Here is a 17,850-nt window from a genome sequence, read left to right as displayed (position 1 = left end):
TTCTCAGTATCCAGGAGAGAGCAGAGTGGCTGGGGGGTGTGCAGGTGCAGCAGCAGCCTGGGGACAGGCACAGAAACAGCCCGGGCCACCTGCCAACACGTGACAGCGGCCATTTTCCGGGCTTACAGAGAACGTCCCTCCTGTGCGCGTTGTTTGTGTGTGTTCCTGTACCGTCCTGGGGGCTCCCCGCAGGGCAGGGCAGTGCACACGCGTGTCCAGAGGGCATTCCCAGGGCCACGTACTCAGGAGGCAGGCCACTCTGGGGTCGGTGGTGTCCGCAGGGTCCAGATACACCTCGTGGGGGTGGAGCCGCGCGGGCGTGATGGCCAGGTGGCGGCACAGCCGGTTGATGTACTGCACGAGTGCCACGTCCATCTCCAGGGTCCACTTCCGCGAGGCCTTGTGCGCGTGGCGGACGTCGATGCAGGCGCACCTGGGGGCAGAGGGCGCGTGGGGCGGGGGCTCCTGCCTCCAGAGCCCTTCTCGCTATTACAGACGCGTTGCTTAGAATTAGTTAGCTGTGCAATTTGTTCCCTCCCCCTCGTAAAATATAGTTTCTCATCCAACGTGGGTGATTCCCCTTTCAACAAAACCCCCAAACTCATCTGTTCACTGGCTTTGAAAACAAGTCAGAAAACGCGCTGCTGCACCAGGAAGCCCAGGCCCAACTGCGGTCTCCTCTGCGCCCCAGGGAAGGCCCAGAACAGCTTCTCCCCGAAAACAGACTCATAAAAGCATCTTCTCGCAGCGTCCCTCCTCCATGCCCAGCACTGCCTGCCGGGTGAGGGAGCTGGAGGGAGAGGGCAAGGAGACTGTTTGGTTTGCCAACACCTTGTCTGCTAGGGGCTCTCTTAGAACGAGAAAGGGAAAGCAGATGTGTCTGACCATGAAGACTCCAGAGCAGTGACCTTGCTGTGCCTGACAGGGATAGAGGGATGACAGATTCAGAGGGAAAAGGTTCTTTGGAATAAGAAACCGTCCCCATTAGGGACTAAAATGTGTTTCTTCCCTTCCCTCCCCACTCATATGCTGAAACCCACTATGACTGCATTTGGAGACAGGGCCTCTAGAGAGGTCGTTAAGTGAGGCCTTAGGATGACCCTAATCTAGTGGGACTGGGGCCCTTACAAGAGGACCACCGCAGGGATGCCCTCGCACCGAGGACCATTGCGAGCAAACAAGAGGCCACAGGAGAAGCCAACGCTGCTCCACCCTGATTTTGGACGTCCAGCCTCCAGAACTGGTATAAAATGAACTTCTGTTGTATAGAACAGGGTTTGTTTTCAAATGGGCATGGAGACCCACTTTACCACATGAAGAATTAGGAAGTAAGTCAATAGGCATTGAAAATGGCAGAGAATGGCTCCACAGGAAGTGTTTTCTTGGGGAGGTACCCAGGGGCTGAGGGACCTCTTACCTCTCAAAGTGGAGATCATAACCACAGGATAAAATCGCCCTCCAGACACTGCGGATGTCTTGCTTGGCTCGGTCAACAACAAACTTGTGAAATCCTTCCAAGGTCAGATACTTTTCCTCTGGGACTGATGGAAAGTGTCTGTGTTAGAACTTGGTGAGAACTGCGCACAGTGGGGCCACACAACATACTCTGGGTGCATCCTCTTTCAGGGCCAATCCATCTAGTCCCCTCTATCTCCTGTCACTCCAGCCAGCTCCACCCACTGCTCCCTGCATGCATCACCTGACCTTACGGGCCCCCAAGCCGCAGCCTCATGTCACCTGTTTGGTCACTAAGTAGTGCGGTGCTTTTCCGACAGTCCCTCCTGTCTCTAATCTCAAACACTCCTGACTAATTTTGTGACACTGAGAATAGATTTCTCCAATTCTGCCTGGGCCTTTAGGAGGCTAAAATTCTAATGTTCCAGGTAAGAACCGCCTGGAAGAGAATCCCCAAGCAGATGTCCAGATTTTACTTTCAGTTACAGTCATCTAGTTTTTGCCCTGGATAGATGATACTAGAAGCTTAGAGTGAAATCGTATGGCCCCGCCCACCTGCGCTCACTGCCCACCCACCTGCTGCTGCTGAGCTAAGCTCGCAGCCCCGCCCACCTGTTCCTGTGTCAAGTCCCCACAAGCCCTGGCGCACTCCGCCTCCTGGTGACCAGTCTTTTGTCATTAAGGCATGACCGGATTACGACCAAGGGGTTTTTATAATAGAGATTTCTGGAGCTGCTATTTTGACTTCTAAGTTCCTGGTCATCAAAGCAGCATTCTGGGCAGTTATGTTGCCACAGGGTCTTTGGAAATGCCGCTCCTGCCTAGACTAAAGCCAGGGGCACCCAGCTAGTCAGGCAAAAGCAGAGCTGGTTCCCGGTGGACCGCCCATCCCAGGAGGAAGCTGCCCCCACACCTGCCTGGGCCCCACGGCCTCACACACCTTCTTGCTTTTTGGTGGGTGACTTTTCTGGGTCCTTTTCATCCGGCTTGCTCTTTTCCGGGGACTTGGGCTTCACAGTTGGCTTCTTCTCGCTTAGAGCAGATCTGCTGTAGACCAGAGCATGGAGTCAGAGTGCCTGCGCCACCCCTCCTCCTGAGAGGACCTGGAGCCTCACTTATGCATTAGCTCACATCCTAGCTACGCCTTAGGCTTCAGACGGGGCTGGGTTTGAGATGAGCTTTGTTCTGACCCAGAATAGTTTACTGAGCAAATTATCAGGACAAATGATATGGTCAAATATGAAAAACGTTGAATAAACACTTTTCAGGTGTGGTTCCAGGAAGAAACCACGAGCCACATGGAGCTCCTTATGTTTAAATTAGTGAAATAAAATCACAAGTTCAGTTTCTTGGCTGCACCCACACATTCCGGGTGCTCGCATGTGACCACATCTGGAACGGCCCAGCCGGAAACAGCACAGCTCCAGCCCCACAAGCAGTTCTAGCGGACGGAACTGACTTATAATTAATAAAAAGTCCCCGTATTTTCTGGTGATTTAAACAATTCCTCTAGAGACTTCTGCTAGGTAACACTTTGCTATCAGAGTTTCAACTGTGAGTACTTGTGAGTCATAAGCCCATAGCTAAAGAAAATTCTATTAATATGTATGCATATCCACATGGAATAATATGTAACCATTTACAAAAAGGAATAAGGCCCGGCTGGTTTGGTTCAGTGATTGAGCCAAGAGTTCGCCAGTTCGATTCCCGATCAGGGCACGTGCCTGGGTTGCAGGCTCAATCTCCAGAAGGGGGCGTGAGGAGGCAGTCAGTCAATGTCTCTCTCTTATTGAAGTTTCTATTTCTCCATCTCTCCCCCTTCCTTTCTCTAAAATAAATAAAAACCATATTAAAAAGAAAAAAGGAATGAGGAATTTCTTTTTGTGAAAAATTAGTAAAGGGAAACGGCAAGGACTGGCAGTGAGCACAGCTCCCCGCTCTGGGCGTGTATGCATTTGCTTGTGTGTAGAGAGTTCTGGAAGGCTACAGAAGTAACACTGGCCGTCTCAAGGGCCGGGAGGCTTGAGGATGGATGGAGAGAAGGGTGGCTTTTCACTGCATATACTTGGAAATTTTGTACTATTTTAGCCGTTTAACATGTAAGAAGAGGATATGCATAGACACAAAGTTATGTACTTAAATATTAATTAAAAGCAGTCACTAAGCTTGGGTAGTTCAATTTTTTTCAATATGCACGTACTCAGCCCTAGCTAGTTTGGCTCAGTGGAGAGAGCATCAGCCTGCAGACTTAAGGGTCCTGGGTTCAATTCTGGGCAGGGGCATGTGCCTGGCTTGCAGGCTTGAACCTTGGTAAAGGGCTTCCAGGGGGCAGCTGATCAATGATTCTCTGTCATCATTGATGTTTCTATCTCTCCCTTTCCCTTCCTCTCTGAAAGCAATAAAAATATATTTTTTAAAAATGCACATATTCATTTTATAGCCCTTGCACAATAATTACACATTACTTGTAGAGTTAACAGGTTAGGAGTTTTGAACAAGTCTGTACATCTTAAATGTTTTATTGTTTGGTCTTGAGTGCTGTCCAGCCTGCATGGTCCAGATTTTACCATTCTTGTGAATAAAATGAAACGCTCTCTCAGCTGACAAGTCGAGGGCTAAAAGGGCCCCAGCAGCGGAGGAGGGCCAGGATGTCTGGCCTCCCAGGAACCTGTGGGAGGTGATCCCTGTGTCCCCCTGCGCGCCCACCTCCTGGGCAACGAGGGCGCCCACCTGACACTGTTGAGCACGGCCTTGTCCTTGGTGGGTGGCTTGGTGATGGGCCGCTTGGTGCTCACCACCTTCATGGGGTGCTGCTCCTTCCCCGCTTTGCTGTACTTGCTCTTGTCGAACTTGGGCTTGGGCACGCCGTACTTCCTCAGGATCTGGGGGGCACAAAGGGGACAGGGCTCAGGCTCCCCCCGAAGCACACCCTGGGCTCGGAGCAGGCACACGCACCGAGAGGGGCCGCTACCTGGGTGAGCTGGTCCTCCAGCACCTTCTTCGGAGGCCGGACGTTGGTGAAGAAGAGGTGGAGGAGGTTGCCTGGCGTCTGGGAGTTGATCTGCTCTTTGCTGAGATAGATGTCAGACACTTTGATGGGCTTGGCCGGGGTCAGGCTCAGCATCTGCTCTGAGTGGGCACAGCTCTTAAATATCTCCGTCAGCACCTCCCGGGCCCCGGGCACCAGCTTCTCGCCTGTCACAGATGGGGGAGGGCAAACAATGCTGCCGTGAGCGCACCAGGTCAGGGTGCGCCCCACAGCATTTTACCTGTTTTTCATAAACAATTTACTTTGAAGAGTGGGACCGAGACATTCAGGGGTGATGATGAGCACACCGAAGCCTCATGTCCCCTTTGTGGGAACGCACCTCAGCTCCACGCCCAGACCTCCCTGCTGTAACCTGGGACGGCAGCCACTCGTCCCCTGGCCAGCTGCAAATGACAAGCCTCCTGGGTGCAGACCTCAGCGGTCACTCTGGACTCTTACATGTGGAAGACGTAACTACCACTGGGTTTGAGCCATTTTAGTGCAAAGTACAAGCTGTTAAATACTTATTACTTGTTAGAGAACATGTTTTAAAACTGACACAGTGAGCAGGGTTTTCTGATATGAGCACAGAGAAAATACTTATTTTTTTGTCCCAAAAGGTGCTCTCCCCTTTCTTGCAGGGGCCTGTCTGCAGGTCTCCCGTGGCCCCGGCCCCCTGAAGAGCTGACTGGTTTCCTCCCCAGCCGTCCTCCTTACCCTTTCTCTCTGGGGGGGGTGACACAGCCACACCCAGGTTGGCCTCGCTAGGAGAACCAGGGCAAAGGCCTTGCAGGCATCTGGGCTGAGGGTGGAGGGACGGGTGTGAGGAAGAGGTAGTCGAGCTGAGTTAGCAGAACCACAACTTGGAAGAATATTGAGAAAGCGCATGTGGCAGGAACAAGGCAAATGCGTCACCAGAGACTGAGTATCGTATGTGGAAGGTTCGACTCTAACAGAATTGGGAACTAGAACTAAATTCAGATTCAAAATATGAGAAGACTGGGAAAGCACTAATTGTGGCAGAAAAAGACCTCAGGCTTCGCCCAGCTCTGACACTTCCCATGTGGGCAGCTGCAGGGGCGCGATATCCACCAACAAGGGGACAGGCCTGGGAGCGGGCGGGGAGAGCAGGACAGCACCCAGGCCGCTCAGGCACAGATTTCCCCCAGACTCCGCGATACACATTTTAATGCAGTATTATAAAAATTAAAATTAATGACGAGCAAATATTAACAGTACTGTACCGAGCAATATTAAAGCCTGATGCAAAAGGAAAAATCAGAACTATTTAAGTCTGCAAATCCTGTAAAATGTTAACATCTTGTTCATTATACATTAATTTGACTCTTATGAACATTTTATTAAAATGTTATTTATCTAGATTATTAACTTTTGGGGAGCCCCATTAAATTTTGTGCCCAAGGCCTCACAACTCTAGTCCCAATGCTGAGGGAACATTTCAAAATTTCATTTCCGGGGAATAAAATCTCAAACAGTAACAACAAAATCCATACTCAGGATTACATTTTTGTACACAAAAACCAAAACAAACTCAATAACCCTATTATGAAATTTCTAACAATATTAAAGATTTAGAAAAAAGACCACGGTTAGAAGCTGAGAGACTAGTAGAAATACAAACAAGAACACAAAGAACTGTGATGACAAAATGAAAGGACACAAATGGCTGCCGCTTCGGGAGTGCAGCTCGGCCGGTGGCTGGCCTGGCGGGCCTTCTGCTGACTCGGCTCTGGGCCCTGGCAGAGCCGGTCCTGGATGCACAAAGGAGTGGGCAGCCAGACAGCGTCCTCATGCCTCCGCTGCCAGAGCAACAAAGAGGACCTTGTGACAAGGAGCTGGGACTGTTTCTTCCCAATAATTAGTTTTACAGGGTGAGGCATTCACTGTCCTCAAGCCCACAACCAAGCGATCACCGGCAATGTGACTGGTATGTTCTAGCTCGAGGCCAGAACAAAACAAATACACATGAAGTTGAACAAGGGGCGCCTGGCTAGATAAAAAGAAGCAAGCCCACGTCCAGGTGTGGAGCCGGCTGTGGCGGTGCCATTCCTGGCCCTGCGGCTGCCCTCCAGCCTCCAGCCCTGACAGCACGGGGAGGGCGGGAGTGCTCTCTCTACCTAAGAGGATGCACGCAATGAATCCTCCATTAGTCAAGCGATGAACCTCTTGTCCGTCTCCCCAACACCCCGAATCATTTCTTAAGTCTGCAAATCCTAGGAGTGCCCCCAGAGTTCCTCTATGAGATGTTAAAAATAGGGGACATTGCGAATGGGGATAATTTTCATTCAATTTTTCCTATAAATTTGAAACTGCTAAAAAAGAAGAATATTCATTTAAAAAACGCGTAACCCACCTTTAACTGACTTGTCATTGAAATAATCTTCTAACCCCGGGCTTCCCTGAGTGTCAAACAAGCTCTGATTCACTACAGACACAGTGAGAATCTCTTCCGTTGACATTTCCATCAATTCGTCTTCACCGTCCAAACTTGACAAACCGATCAAATCATTATTGTTAAATAAACTTGCTCGGATCTTCTCGATTTTGGCTCGGGACCTTATCTGTGTGAACAAGGAAAAGGGTCGGGGCCGGAGCAGAGAGTGACCTCCTGCCTTCCCTTGGACTCGCCTCATCTTCCGTGTTGGGCAAGCGGCCCATCCTCCCCTCCCCGACAGCACTACCTTCATGGAAACACTTCAGCTCTGGCCAGGTCTGTGGCTTTACCCAAAGCCCAGGGCCTGGTGTCCGTGCCGGCCTCAGAGCAGGTCCTCAGGAAGAAGGCAGCGAGGTTAAAGAGGCGACTCTAGGGAGCAGGCCAACCAACCACTAGACCCGTGAGGCTCTTTCAGGAAGGTCTGAGAACGCTCTTCCCAGCACTCCCTCTCTAGCTAAGCCAGGGATACATGATGTCACAGGATGCAGGGTTTCTAAACAAGGAGGCCAGGACACAGGTGACATCCTGAAGTGGAAATGAGACCTGGCACCCTGTGAATCACCTGCAACTCAGCATCACCTCAGACAAGGCAGAGCGTGTGCTCACTGCTCACTGAGCTCCCTGTGCTGGAACACCGGGGGGGCTGAGCTGGGCTGCACTTGGTAGAGCCCCTCAGGCAAAGTCAGCCCCTTGGGCCCTCTACCTCCTCCCACTCGCACGAGCTGGTTACTTTTGATATCAGTCTGGACAGCACTCTCAGAGCTGTGACCTCAAACTCAGGCAGTCAGCCTAACAAATCTGTTTCCAAAGGCTGCCCCAGGGAGCCCCTAAGTCCCCAGGACTTAATTCTGGGCCTTAAAGAGGCTGAGGGATTACAAGTGCTCGTGATGTCAGTGGCTGCCTGGGCGTGAGAGCGGTTACCTCCACGACTGCGAAGCCTTTGATGGGGCGCGCCGCGAGCTGCTGGTTGTCCAGGGACGTGACTGTGTACATGGAGCCCATGTCTGACGCGGAGGCTGTCTCGGCGTTGTCCAGCTGCTCCCCCAGGCTGCCCAGGCTGCCCAGGCTGCCGGTGCTGCACAGGGAGATGTCCAGGCTCTCCTGGCTGGACACCACCTGCGGCTCCAGCAAGCCAGGAGGGATGGGCAGCTCCAGGCCTGCAGGCAGCAGATCCACAGACAGGTCGCTGACCGTCTGCGAGATGCCCTGGGAGCTGCAGATGGAGGCCTGGCTGGTGGAGGCAGACGCACTGATGCTCATGGCGGGGGTCAGGCTGCTGGACGTGCTGACTTCCAGGCTGTCCGTGCTGGGGAAGCCGAGGGTCTTCTCCGGCTCGGCTTTGCCATCACTGCCCTCGGCCTTGTCTTTCGGCTTCTTGGGGTCTTCGTCCTGCAGGGGAATGTAGATCTCGTCTTTAAAGACCCCGCCGTGGGCATTGCAGGCCTTGCGGATGGCGCCTCTGACGATGCCCTCGTCCAGGTGGGTGGGGATTCCGGAGATCACCAGTAAGCGGCTGTGGGCAGTAGGGCCTACCAGGGCCTGGCAGGCGTCGGCAATGGCGTCGCTCGTCACGCCCAGCCCCTGAGGGTCCTTCCTGGTGAGGTGCCGGAGAATGATGAGCAGGGTGAGGGCTCTGTGGAACCACAGCATGTCCTCGGGCTTGCTGCCCCCGATGCTGAGCAGGGCGGCGTCCGAGTCCACGGAGCGGGAGGCCGGGCGCTTCCCAGCGGAGGAGGCCTTTTCCCGCTTCATCTTGACTTTCTTCCTCTTGGACAGGAGGCTGGGGCTCTGAGGAGTCTGTCCTGGGGAGGACGAGGAGGAGGAGGACGAGTCACTGAGGTTCGGGGTGGTTGCTGAGGTGACTCCGCTGGCCGTGACACTCATGTTGGTAGGCAGGGTCACTTCGGCCACTGCCAGGCAGCCTTCCATGAGGGCATGGAAATACGTGGAGAACCTGCCCTGGTCGGAGGCCACCGTTGTGCCTGAGCCTCCGCAGGAGCTGCCCGAGACCCAGCTCTGGGTCTCCTCGTCGTACAGCTTGTGCAGCTCGGACTGCAGGGCCATCAGCATGGCCAGACAGGGGTTCAGCTGCAGGGCGATGGAGGAGGACAGGCCCGCCGGGTGCTTCCTCTGCTCCAGCGCGTGCACCGTACGCAGCAGCTCCGCCAGGAGATGGAAAACGAGTTCCTTCACGCAGGCCGCCATGTCCGTGGTCCACAGGAAGTTCCCTGGAGCAAACACAAGGCGATAACAGTTACTCAGAGCACTCACTATGTGCTAGGCTCTGTTCTAAGCACTTCAACGGGCACAACCCTCACAGCAACCCCGTGAGACAAGTACTTCTAGACCCACCCTTCGTCCCCATCTCACAGGTGAAGAAACAGGCTCAAGAGCTGAGGGACTTGCCCAAGGTCACAGCTACTAATGGGACAGCTGGGCAGGCTGGCCCCACAGGCTGTGGCCTTAACCCCCTATGGCACGTGATTGCACGAAGCTGGCTTCTGTGTGATCACATGCCATAAAAATCATTGTTTTCTTTCTCGTAAGGTTATCAGATTGGTGACAAGTCACTAGAATAATGTTTCCTGAACTGCGGGGTGCTTAGTTCTGGGGGCATCCAGTCCAATTTCACCACACGGCACAGGAACACACATGAAAAGTCTTCCCTTTTCCAGCTGCTTCCAGTCCTCGTTTTGTCAACAAGAAAGCCTTCTTGGAGTTGTGGGTTCTGGACAGAGAGTGGGCCACAGACCAAGGGCCTCCCACAGGGAATATTTAGACAGAATTTCATAACAGTAACCATCTTTTTTTTAAAAACTGATTTTAGAGAGAGAAAAACAACTCTGTAGTGTTGAGCTCCAGGGCCCAGGGCTGCCCCACAGGGCACATCCCTCAGTTCACTGAGCTCCTGAGGCCACTTTCCTCTTATTTCTCTGCTCTCATCATCTGCCTGACCTCGGAAGGCCTCTGAATCTGTAACTTTTTCTTTCCCTCCAACATATTATAAATAAATAAAAAAATAGAAAAACCAAGACTTATACAGGGAAAATGTGCATGCCCACCAGAACACTTTGCTGTACTTGCTTTATTACATATCTATCCATTTGTCCCTGTAGAGGTTCAACCATAAACTCATTAGTTCTTGATTATTTAAAAATAAGTTGCAGACATTATTTTTTATTCCTAAACACTTAAGCAGATGCGTTAATTAAAGTTGAATATTTATTCAGAAATTTTTTAGGTGAATTCACATAAGGTAAATGCACAACTCTAAAGTTTACCATTCCATTAGTTTCCCCAAAATGCAACCCCTTTTTAACCTTTTAGGAGTATGAAGTCATAATGTTTGATTTTGCAACATCACTCACTTCCATGCCATTAACTTTACAACAGCTTTCACCTCCAAAGTTATAATAATGGCATATACTTATTTTAAAAATGTTTTTTATTGATTTGAGAGAGAGAGGAAGGGAGAGGAATGCAGAGATTAGAAACATCGATGAGAGAGAATCATTAACTGGCTGCCTCTTGCACATCCCTCACTGGGGATCGGGCCCACAACCTGGGCATGTGCCCTGATCAGGAATTGAACCAGTGACCTCTTGGTTCATGGGCCGACACTCAACCATTGAGCCACACTGGCAGAGCTATATTTATGTTTTAAAGTAAAGATGATAAATTAATATTCCTTGCATGATTAGTTGCCATCCCTCAAACAATGGAAATCCCCTGCAGATCTCAGATTTGGAAGCCTAGGCTACCTCTTACACTCTGTTCACTGCAATGGCAGTAACCTGACAGGAGGCTGTCCCCACTCGGCTACCTATGGTCACTCCCCCACCCATCTTACAAGCTCCTTCCTCGGGCCAACAGAGGCCCCCTCCCAACCCCGAGGGAGAGGGAGCCTCACCCAGCAGCCCCACCACTTGCAGGAGGACGGATGTGGGCACCGTGTCAGGCTCATCTTCCGACTTCCCCTCGCCGTCCTCTGACTTCCAGGACAGCAGCTGCTCTGCGAAGGCCATGGCCAGTGGGAATTCCAGAGGCAGGGAATGCAATACCAGCACAGCTCCGGGAGGTGGAGACACTCCTAAAACAAGAGCCCAGAGGACAGCTTGTGATGGCAGGACCTGATCAAAACAAGCCTGAGAAAGAGGCCTCCCAGGCGTCTGGAGAAACAGGGCCAGGAGGCCCGGCCACTCATCTGCTGACGGCAGGAGGAGCCAGGGGACAGCCCTCCGAGGAGCCCACACATCTGTGTGACAAAGGACAGATGGCAGCAATGGGAAGAGGGAAGGATAACTCCCCCAGTCAGGAAGATGACCCAGCACGGAAACAGTAAGACAGATTTAAAAAGATGCTTCATTGGAACGGTCCCAGGTTGGTACAGAGAGAAAGCCCTTTGGTGTAGCTGTAATCCTGAAAGAGCATTAAGTTTATACTAGGTGCAGAGAGAGAGTTACCAGGACCATGGGCTTTGATTCTCTTTTATTAGCTCCTGTCATTGCCATGGCCTGGAGGGGACCAAAGCTGCCTACAGGGAGAGGAAAAGGCTGAGGCCTGATGTGCGAGGCACCACCCCCACGCCTGCTGTCAGACGGAAGCAGGGAATCGGGTCCTGGCCAAGCCAGGAGGACCCTGCTGACAGGCCTGCACTTTGGTGATGTTTACATGGGAAGGTTTACTTGGGCACAATAGGCAGGACAGAGAACTTCTGTGTTTAATTAAAAAGTTGTAACAACAGCCGAGACCGGTTTGGCTCAATGGATAGAGCATCGGCTTGGGGACTGAAGGGTCCCGGGTTCGATACCGGTCAAGGGCATGTACATTGGTTGTGGGCATATCCCCAGTAGGGGGTGTGCAAGAGGCAGCTGATCGATGACTCTCTCATCGATGTTTCTAGCTCTCTATCTCTCTCCCTTTCTCTCTGTACAAAATCAATAAAATATAAAAAAAAAAAAAAAAGTTGTAACAACAGCTAGTGTAGGCAAAATACTATGGAAAAACAGACTCTAATAAAGAGACTATGAAGTTACTTAGCAATGACCAAATCACTTGAGAAACATCCTTTCATTTCATTCCCTGCAGATGGAATAGCTCTAGGACTGGGGCTGCAGAGAAGCTAAGGTTCATTTTTTGGGACTGAAAGTTCAAAAATATCTTGTAACTGTGTCTAGCAAGCCAGACAGTGTCAGTCTTTTTCTGTCAAACACACCAAGGAGGTGCCATGGAACTCTAGGCCTTGGTTATCCTTGCCTGAGGCACGGTCAGCGGGCTGTGGTACGTAATGCACGTGTTCAGCAACAGCCTCACCATTCACAGAGAGGGAGGGCTCCCTGGAGGCGTAACAAAAGATGCCAGGGAGACAAGACGAGACCAACCAGGCCTTCCAGCCTGGTCACCGGCTGTTACTACTCAGAGGGGGAACCAGGCTCACGGAGGCCCATGCCCCAGGGAGCCACATTACACCCGAGAGATGCCGCTTTTAATGAGCACTCGCTGAAAGGCAGCTGGGATTATTGCGGGCCGACACCAGACTGCTCTGCTGGGACATTCTAAATCGCAGGCTTCGCAACACACGCTGAGAAAGCACATCTCCACTTAATCTGGGCAGCGCCTGCCAGGCCTTCCCCAGGCAGGAAAGGGAGCTTTTCATTTCCTGCCTCAACAGTGCAGTGCCCCAAGCAGCTGTGTTCTTTACCGAAAAGAAGCTGGGACAGAGCAAGGTACGAGTACGAACCCCTTTCCGTGGTCAGAGAGAAGGAAAGCAGAGGAAACTTCCGGCTGTCCTTAGCACCAGGAGCTGCCGGCACTTACCCAGCTTGATGTGGACCTTGTCCGTGGACAGGATCACGGAGGGGTACTGGTTGGTGGTGGGCGGAGGCGTGAGCCCGGTGTTGGCCGGAGAGGCATCCCGCGGGTAACACACGGCCTCGATGAGGTTGAGCTGCCCATTGCGCTTGACCTTGTGGCCGAGCCCGTACACCAGCACACGTGCCCACGGCGCCTTGTACAGAGAGGAGCTGGGGGGGAGGGGCGGAGTGAGGGGAGCCCCCGTGCACCAGGGAGTCAGCAGGTGCTTTGTCATGAAGGAGGGAAGTGAGAACTGGGCATTCCTAAGTCGTTCCTACCACATTTCAGAGGTCATTCTTTATTAAGACTAATTTCTAAAACATGCAGGAACTGTAAATGATTTCCAAATATAGTAAAGCAATAAAGAAAATGTTTGCGTTTTTCTTTTGTCAATTTCCCCCGAATCCATTTTACTTTTCTCTCCCCCTCACCGCCTGGAGAAAACTTACTCTTTGCGGAATCCAGACTGACTTTCTTTGCAAGATACCACGACAAACGCGGCTCCGGGGAAATTAACGTCCATGCTGACTTTGGACTCGGAGATGGGGAATTCTTCGGAGGGGAACTGCTCTGGTGCTGTCTGCAGAGGGACAGTTAACAAGGAGAGGCGCAGGCTCAGCAGGAGAGCTTTCATCTTCCTGCTCCCAGCCAGGGGCAGGGCCACCCGCTCGCTGTCTCAGGTTCAGGACAGGAAAGCCCTTCGGAGGAAGGACACTATGGACAGGACAAGGCGGCAGAGTGTGGCATGAGGAGATCAATGTGGGGGGTGGGCGATGGGTGGAGGTGGGTTTGAAGAAAGAGTGTCATTTCTAGGAAATCCACAGACATCCAATAAACACTGGGGCCCAGTTCTGGGATCATAGAGCTCTGACTTTTACCTGCAGGAAAGAGCAGATCTGTTTCGTCAGCTCCAAGAGGCTCTCCTCGCCCTGGTGCAGGGTCCGGGTGATGGCCACGTGGAGCCACTCTCGCACCGTCTGGGAGCTGCCCTGGTAGAAGAGGTCTGTGGCCGAGCAGTTCTGGGCCTGGACGCAGTGCTGCAGAGACTGGGCCAGGAGGATTGAGCTGGAGCTGATGGTGCCATCTGGGGACAGGAAGGAACCACAGTTTGCCAGAACCACAACAGCCAATGGTGGTGAGATTTTAAGTAACTGACCAGACTGTCCAGTACCGAGCTAAGTTAGCTTGGACAGGATGTCTGGGATAACAGACATAATGATGATCCCGGGCAGGGAAGTAGGGGGGCCAGGATCAGTGCTCTTTAAATTCTGTCTTCTTTTAAGCAGCAAAACTATTTCCTAAAATAAAATGTGAAATGGAGGCCCAAAGACAAGTTGAACAGCTTGGGTTCGGGGCTTCCCAGAGCCTGCCTGACCTGCTGGGCTGCCCTGGCCCTCCCCGAGCTATACTGAGGAACTGCTAGGGCGGCTCAGAATGGAGTCTGTAAAGCAAATGTGAGCTCATCGAGGAAAAAACACTTCCACAAGCACTCTGGAGCTTCCCAGGCATGTTTTGAAGCTCCAGGTTACCGGGGTGGGGCAGTGGGTCCCAGGCGCTAAAGGAGCTGAAGAGATCCAGTTCAGACTGGCTGGGGCACCATGACCGTGAGATGCCCTCTAGACTTAGAGTGCCACCTGTCCCCTCACCTTTTGCTCTCACACTCGTGGCTCAGAAGTCAAGGGCAGCATGCTGAAGGCCGAAGAACCCAAGGAAGACTGGACTAAGCAAATTCATCACTTAGCATGCACCAGAGCAGCCAACACACAGCATCAGCTCTCACCCCGAACGCCCAAGGTCAGCAGATACACACAAGCTGGCCCATGAAGACACAAGCTGCCTGAAGTCACACTGAATCAGTAGGTCTGCTTTGGAGGAGTTTGATCACAGGAACATGTTCCTTTCCTTACAAAGCCAGACAGAAAGTCTGTGGCAACAGTACAGTGACCAGACTTCATAAACATTATTTAATTGTCCTTAATCCACAATTAGTTTGGGAAGCTCTATGAATGCTTAACAGATCAATGACTGAAGTGAGTGATATACTTACTTCATATTTTTCAAAGAGTGAGAAAGAACTGCCACGACCGTTTTGGCTCAGTGCGGTTATCTCCACCAGCCTGAAGGCACTGTGCTCAAATCGCTCCCCCGCCACGGACAACGCGTACACACTCTCAGACTGTTCCTCCCCGTGCTGGCGGCAGCAGTGCCAGCAGCAAAGCCAAGCTTTACCTGGGAGTGGAGGAGCCAGGAGCTGACTGGACAGCAGCTGCAGGTGCTCCAGGGTAATGTCTCGGATGGCAGGGATGTGGAAGAGGCGGGTAAACAGGTGAGGCAGCTTGGGGGCGAAGATGTTGAGCAGGGCCATGCGGCAGTACAGCCTGGCCAGCGCAGCCTCACACCGCAGCAGCTCTCTGCAGGGCAAAAGGCAGGGAGGTCACTAGGCGCCTCCCTCCCGCCCGCGCCGGACTGAGCCACAGGCCTCCCAGGGAAAAGGCCACAACCCGGGTTTCTCTCTGGCCCACGGTCTGTCCTCCAAGTTAGTCACATGTGTTTAGGCAAAAAAGGTACATTTATTCAATAGTTATGTTTGCTTTTTCCAAACTAAAAATCACTGTGGAAAAAATAATGAAAACTTATGTCCACACAAAAACTTCTATGACGTTCACAGCAGTGTTTTTCACAGTAGACAAAAAGTGGATAAACCCAAATGTCCATCAGCCGAGTAACGGTAAATCTGCACAATGGAATACTATTCAGCCATAAAAAGGAATGAAGTACTGATGATACATGTTACAACATGGATAAACCCTGAAAACATAATGCTGAGTGATGAAGCAAGACACAAGGACTGCATATTATACGATATCATTTTTACAGACTGTGCAGAATTAAGCAAACCCATGGAAATAGATTGGTGGCTGAGCTAGGGGATGGGAGAGTGCAAACTGACTATAATGGATATAGGGTTTCTTCTTGGGGTGATACAAATGTTCTAGAATTGACTGGTAATGGCTGCAAAGTTTTGAAGATACTAAAAACCATTGACTTGTCTACTTTAATGAGTGAACTGTATAGTATGTAAATTATATCTCAATAAAGCTATTAAAAATTTCACTGTGGGAATGTTTAATGTGATGGATTTATAAATAGGCATGCACCTTAAATAATGGCTCATTAGTAATTAAGCAGGTCCCATCTCTTGGTAAAAAATCTAATCTAGCTAATACCAGCATAGGGAAGACTCACTACATTTTAGTAGCCAATCACATAATGAAACATTCTCCTGGTATTAAGCACTTTAAAAAGGAAAGTTAGAAGCAGCCCTGATGTTTCTATCAAGTTTAGGTTTGAGCCCTAGTTGGTTTGGTTCAATGGGAGAGCATTGGCCTGTGGACTGAAGGGTCCCAGGTTTGGTTTGTGGGCTTGATCTCCAGTAGGGGGTGTGCAGGAGGCATCCGATCAATAATTCTCTCTCATTATTGATGTTTCTGTCTCTCTCTCCCTCTCCTTTCCTCTGAAATCAATAAAAATAAAAATAATTTTTTTTTTAAGTTTAGGTTTAATATCCACTTGGAGCCACCAGGGGTCATTTGAAATTGTCTAGGACAGTAGTCGGCAAACAGTGGCAAGCGAGACACATGTGGCTCTTTGGCCCCTCAAGTGTTCTAACGCCACTTCTTAAGAATAGACTCGCCCAGGCCAAAACCCGACTTTTGCGCATAGGCCACAAAGTTTCAATCGCACTGTATGTGTGCACCCGCACGTGGTATTTTGTGGAAGAGCCACACTCAAGGGGCCAAAGAGCTGCATGTGGCTCGCGAGCCACAGTTTGCTGACCACAGGTGTAGGACCACCTCTCAACCCCTCCACCTCACAGCAAAGCACCTGTGGCACAGGCCAGGTGATTCTACATCCCCTTACCTCTTGCTCTCAACTTTTCTTCCCAACTCCTGCCACTGTGCTATTATCTTTACCGGTTGCCTTCTCCCTAACTCCTCGCTTTGAAGGAAAACCCTTGTTGTCAATAAAACGCAGGAAGTGGATTTCGGTGACTAGAAAAGAGGGCTCAATTTACCTATGAATTTGAAGGTTGGTGTTGTCCAGTGTGACCAGTCCATTGGTGGCAGTCCTTCGGTAGCCTGCTGGGGGTCTTTCCAGCATGTCAATAGGATACCAGTATCGAACCAGCACTCCTTCACTTCGCAGGTATGTTTCTACCTGCACCAATTCATTTACCTACAATAGTAAAAGGAAATGTCTATTTGTTTTTCTACACTAACTTTACCCCTTAGTTTTAAAATACATATAAAACCAAAGTCTTAAAGCAGTAAATGCTAGCTGCATGTCACTGAGTCTAAAAGTTCAAAGACATTTGGTTAGTATTGCATTAAAAGTGTGTTTTGTTTTTTTATACCAGTTAGCAAATTTTTATTAGTAAAATAAGAGTTTCAATGTAATTATGGGTTAGAAATTTAAAAAGAATAGTGATCTATTTCAGTAACAGTTCAATGCATATTGTTGCCAGGTAAATTTTCTGTTCATTGCTTTGATGTCTGATAGCTCTACTTCATTACTAGGAAAATCAAAAGTAAACTCATGTATATGCATTCTGGATACCTCAAATGCCAATTTTTTATTTTATTTTATTTTATTTTTTGCTTTGAGGTCATTATTAAAACAGGGAATAAACTGTTTGAGAAATACTAATTATTACTTTAACAAAAATTCTGATTTTTATTTTCATACATTTCCATTGCTGAAACTATTGTTAGTTATATGCTTTCTGATAACTGGAGTCAGAAGTTTGTACCCAAAAGCAGCAGGAGATTAGTAGTACTACTGCTAGAATTTCTACTTGAAAGTTCACTTTAGTGAACGACCAACCAGTAAAAAGGAGTCGGTTGAAGATGTGAAACTTTCCATTTCAAATCATTAATGGAACCTAACATTATCTCTCTCTACCTAGATAGATACTAGAGCTTACTTAAATGGTGACAGACACTTTCTCAGGACTCTTGGGTTTAAACTATACATTATTTCATCGGTTTTTCTTGCATGG

General features: G+C 50.2%; 1 protein-coding gene across 5 annotated transcripts in view; it reads right to left on the bottom strand.

The window, feature by feature from the left end:
* The window catches only part of HECTD4 (HECT domain E3 ubiquitin protein ligase 4), a 140,970-nt gene that overhangs the window by 10,101 nt on the left and 113,019 nt on the right, over nucleotides 1–17,850 (bottom strand). For 4 of the 5 annotated variants that reach the window (XM_084868116.1, XM_084868118.1, XM_084868119.1 and 1 more), the window contains exons 55-67: nucleotides 16,867–17,027; nucleotides 15,021–15,202; nucleotides 13,670–13,875; nucleotides 13,241–13,371; nucleotides 12,756–12,961; nucleotides 10,849–11,028; nucleotides 7,860–9,166; nucleotides 6,858–7,065; nucleotides 4,427–4,650; nucleotides 4,186–4,337; nucleotides 2,396–2,502; nucleotides 1,418–1,541; nucleotides 243–433 (exon numbers count right to left, since the gene is read on the bottom strand). In XM_084868116.1, the coding sequence (XP_084724242.1) occupies nucleotides 243–433; nucleotides 1,418–1,541; nucleotides 2,396–2,502; nucleotides 4,186–4,337; nucleotides 4,427–4,650; nucleotides 6,858–7,065; nucleotides 7,860–9,166; nucleotides 10,849–11,028; nucleotides 12,756–12,961; nucleotides 13,241–13,371; nucleotides 13,670–13,875; nucleotides 15,021–15,202; nucleotides 16,867–17,027 (3,379 nt within the window). The remainder of the gene's footprint in view (nucleotides 1–242; nucleotides 434–1,417; nucleotides 1,542–2,395; nucleotides 2,503–4,185; nucleotides 4,338–4,426; nucleotides 4,651–6,857; nucleotides 7,066–7,859; nucleotides 9,167–10,848; nucleotides 11,029–12,755; nucleotides 12,962–13,240; nucleotides 13,372–13,669; nucleotides 13,876–15,020; nucleotides 15,203–16,866; nucleotides 17,028–17,850) is intronic. The other variant, XM_084868117.1, reaches the window with a different exon arrangement.

Source organism: Pipistrellus hanaki (assembly GCF_964339955.1).
Source record: "Pipistrellus hanaki genome assembly, chromosome: 19".
In the NCBI taxonomy this organism is placed as follows: Eukaryota; Metazoa; Chordata; class Mammalia; order Chiroptera; family Vespertilionidae; genus Pipistrellus; species Pipistrellus hanaki.
The sequence above is the reverse complement of the archived record's forward strand: the minus strand, read 5'-3'. Positions and strand labels throughout refer to the sequence as shown.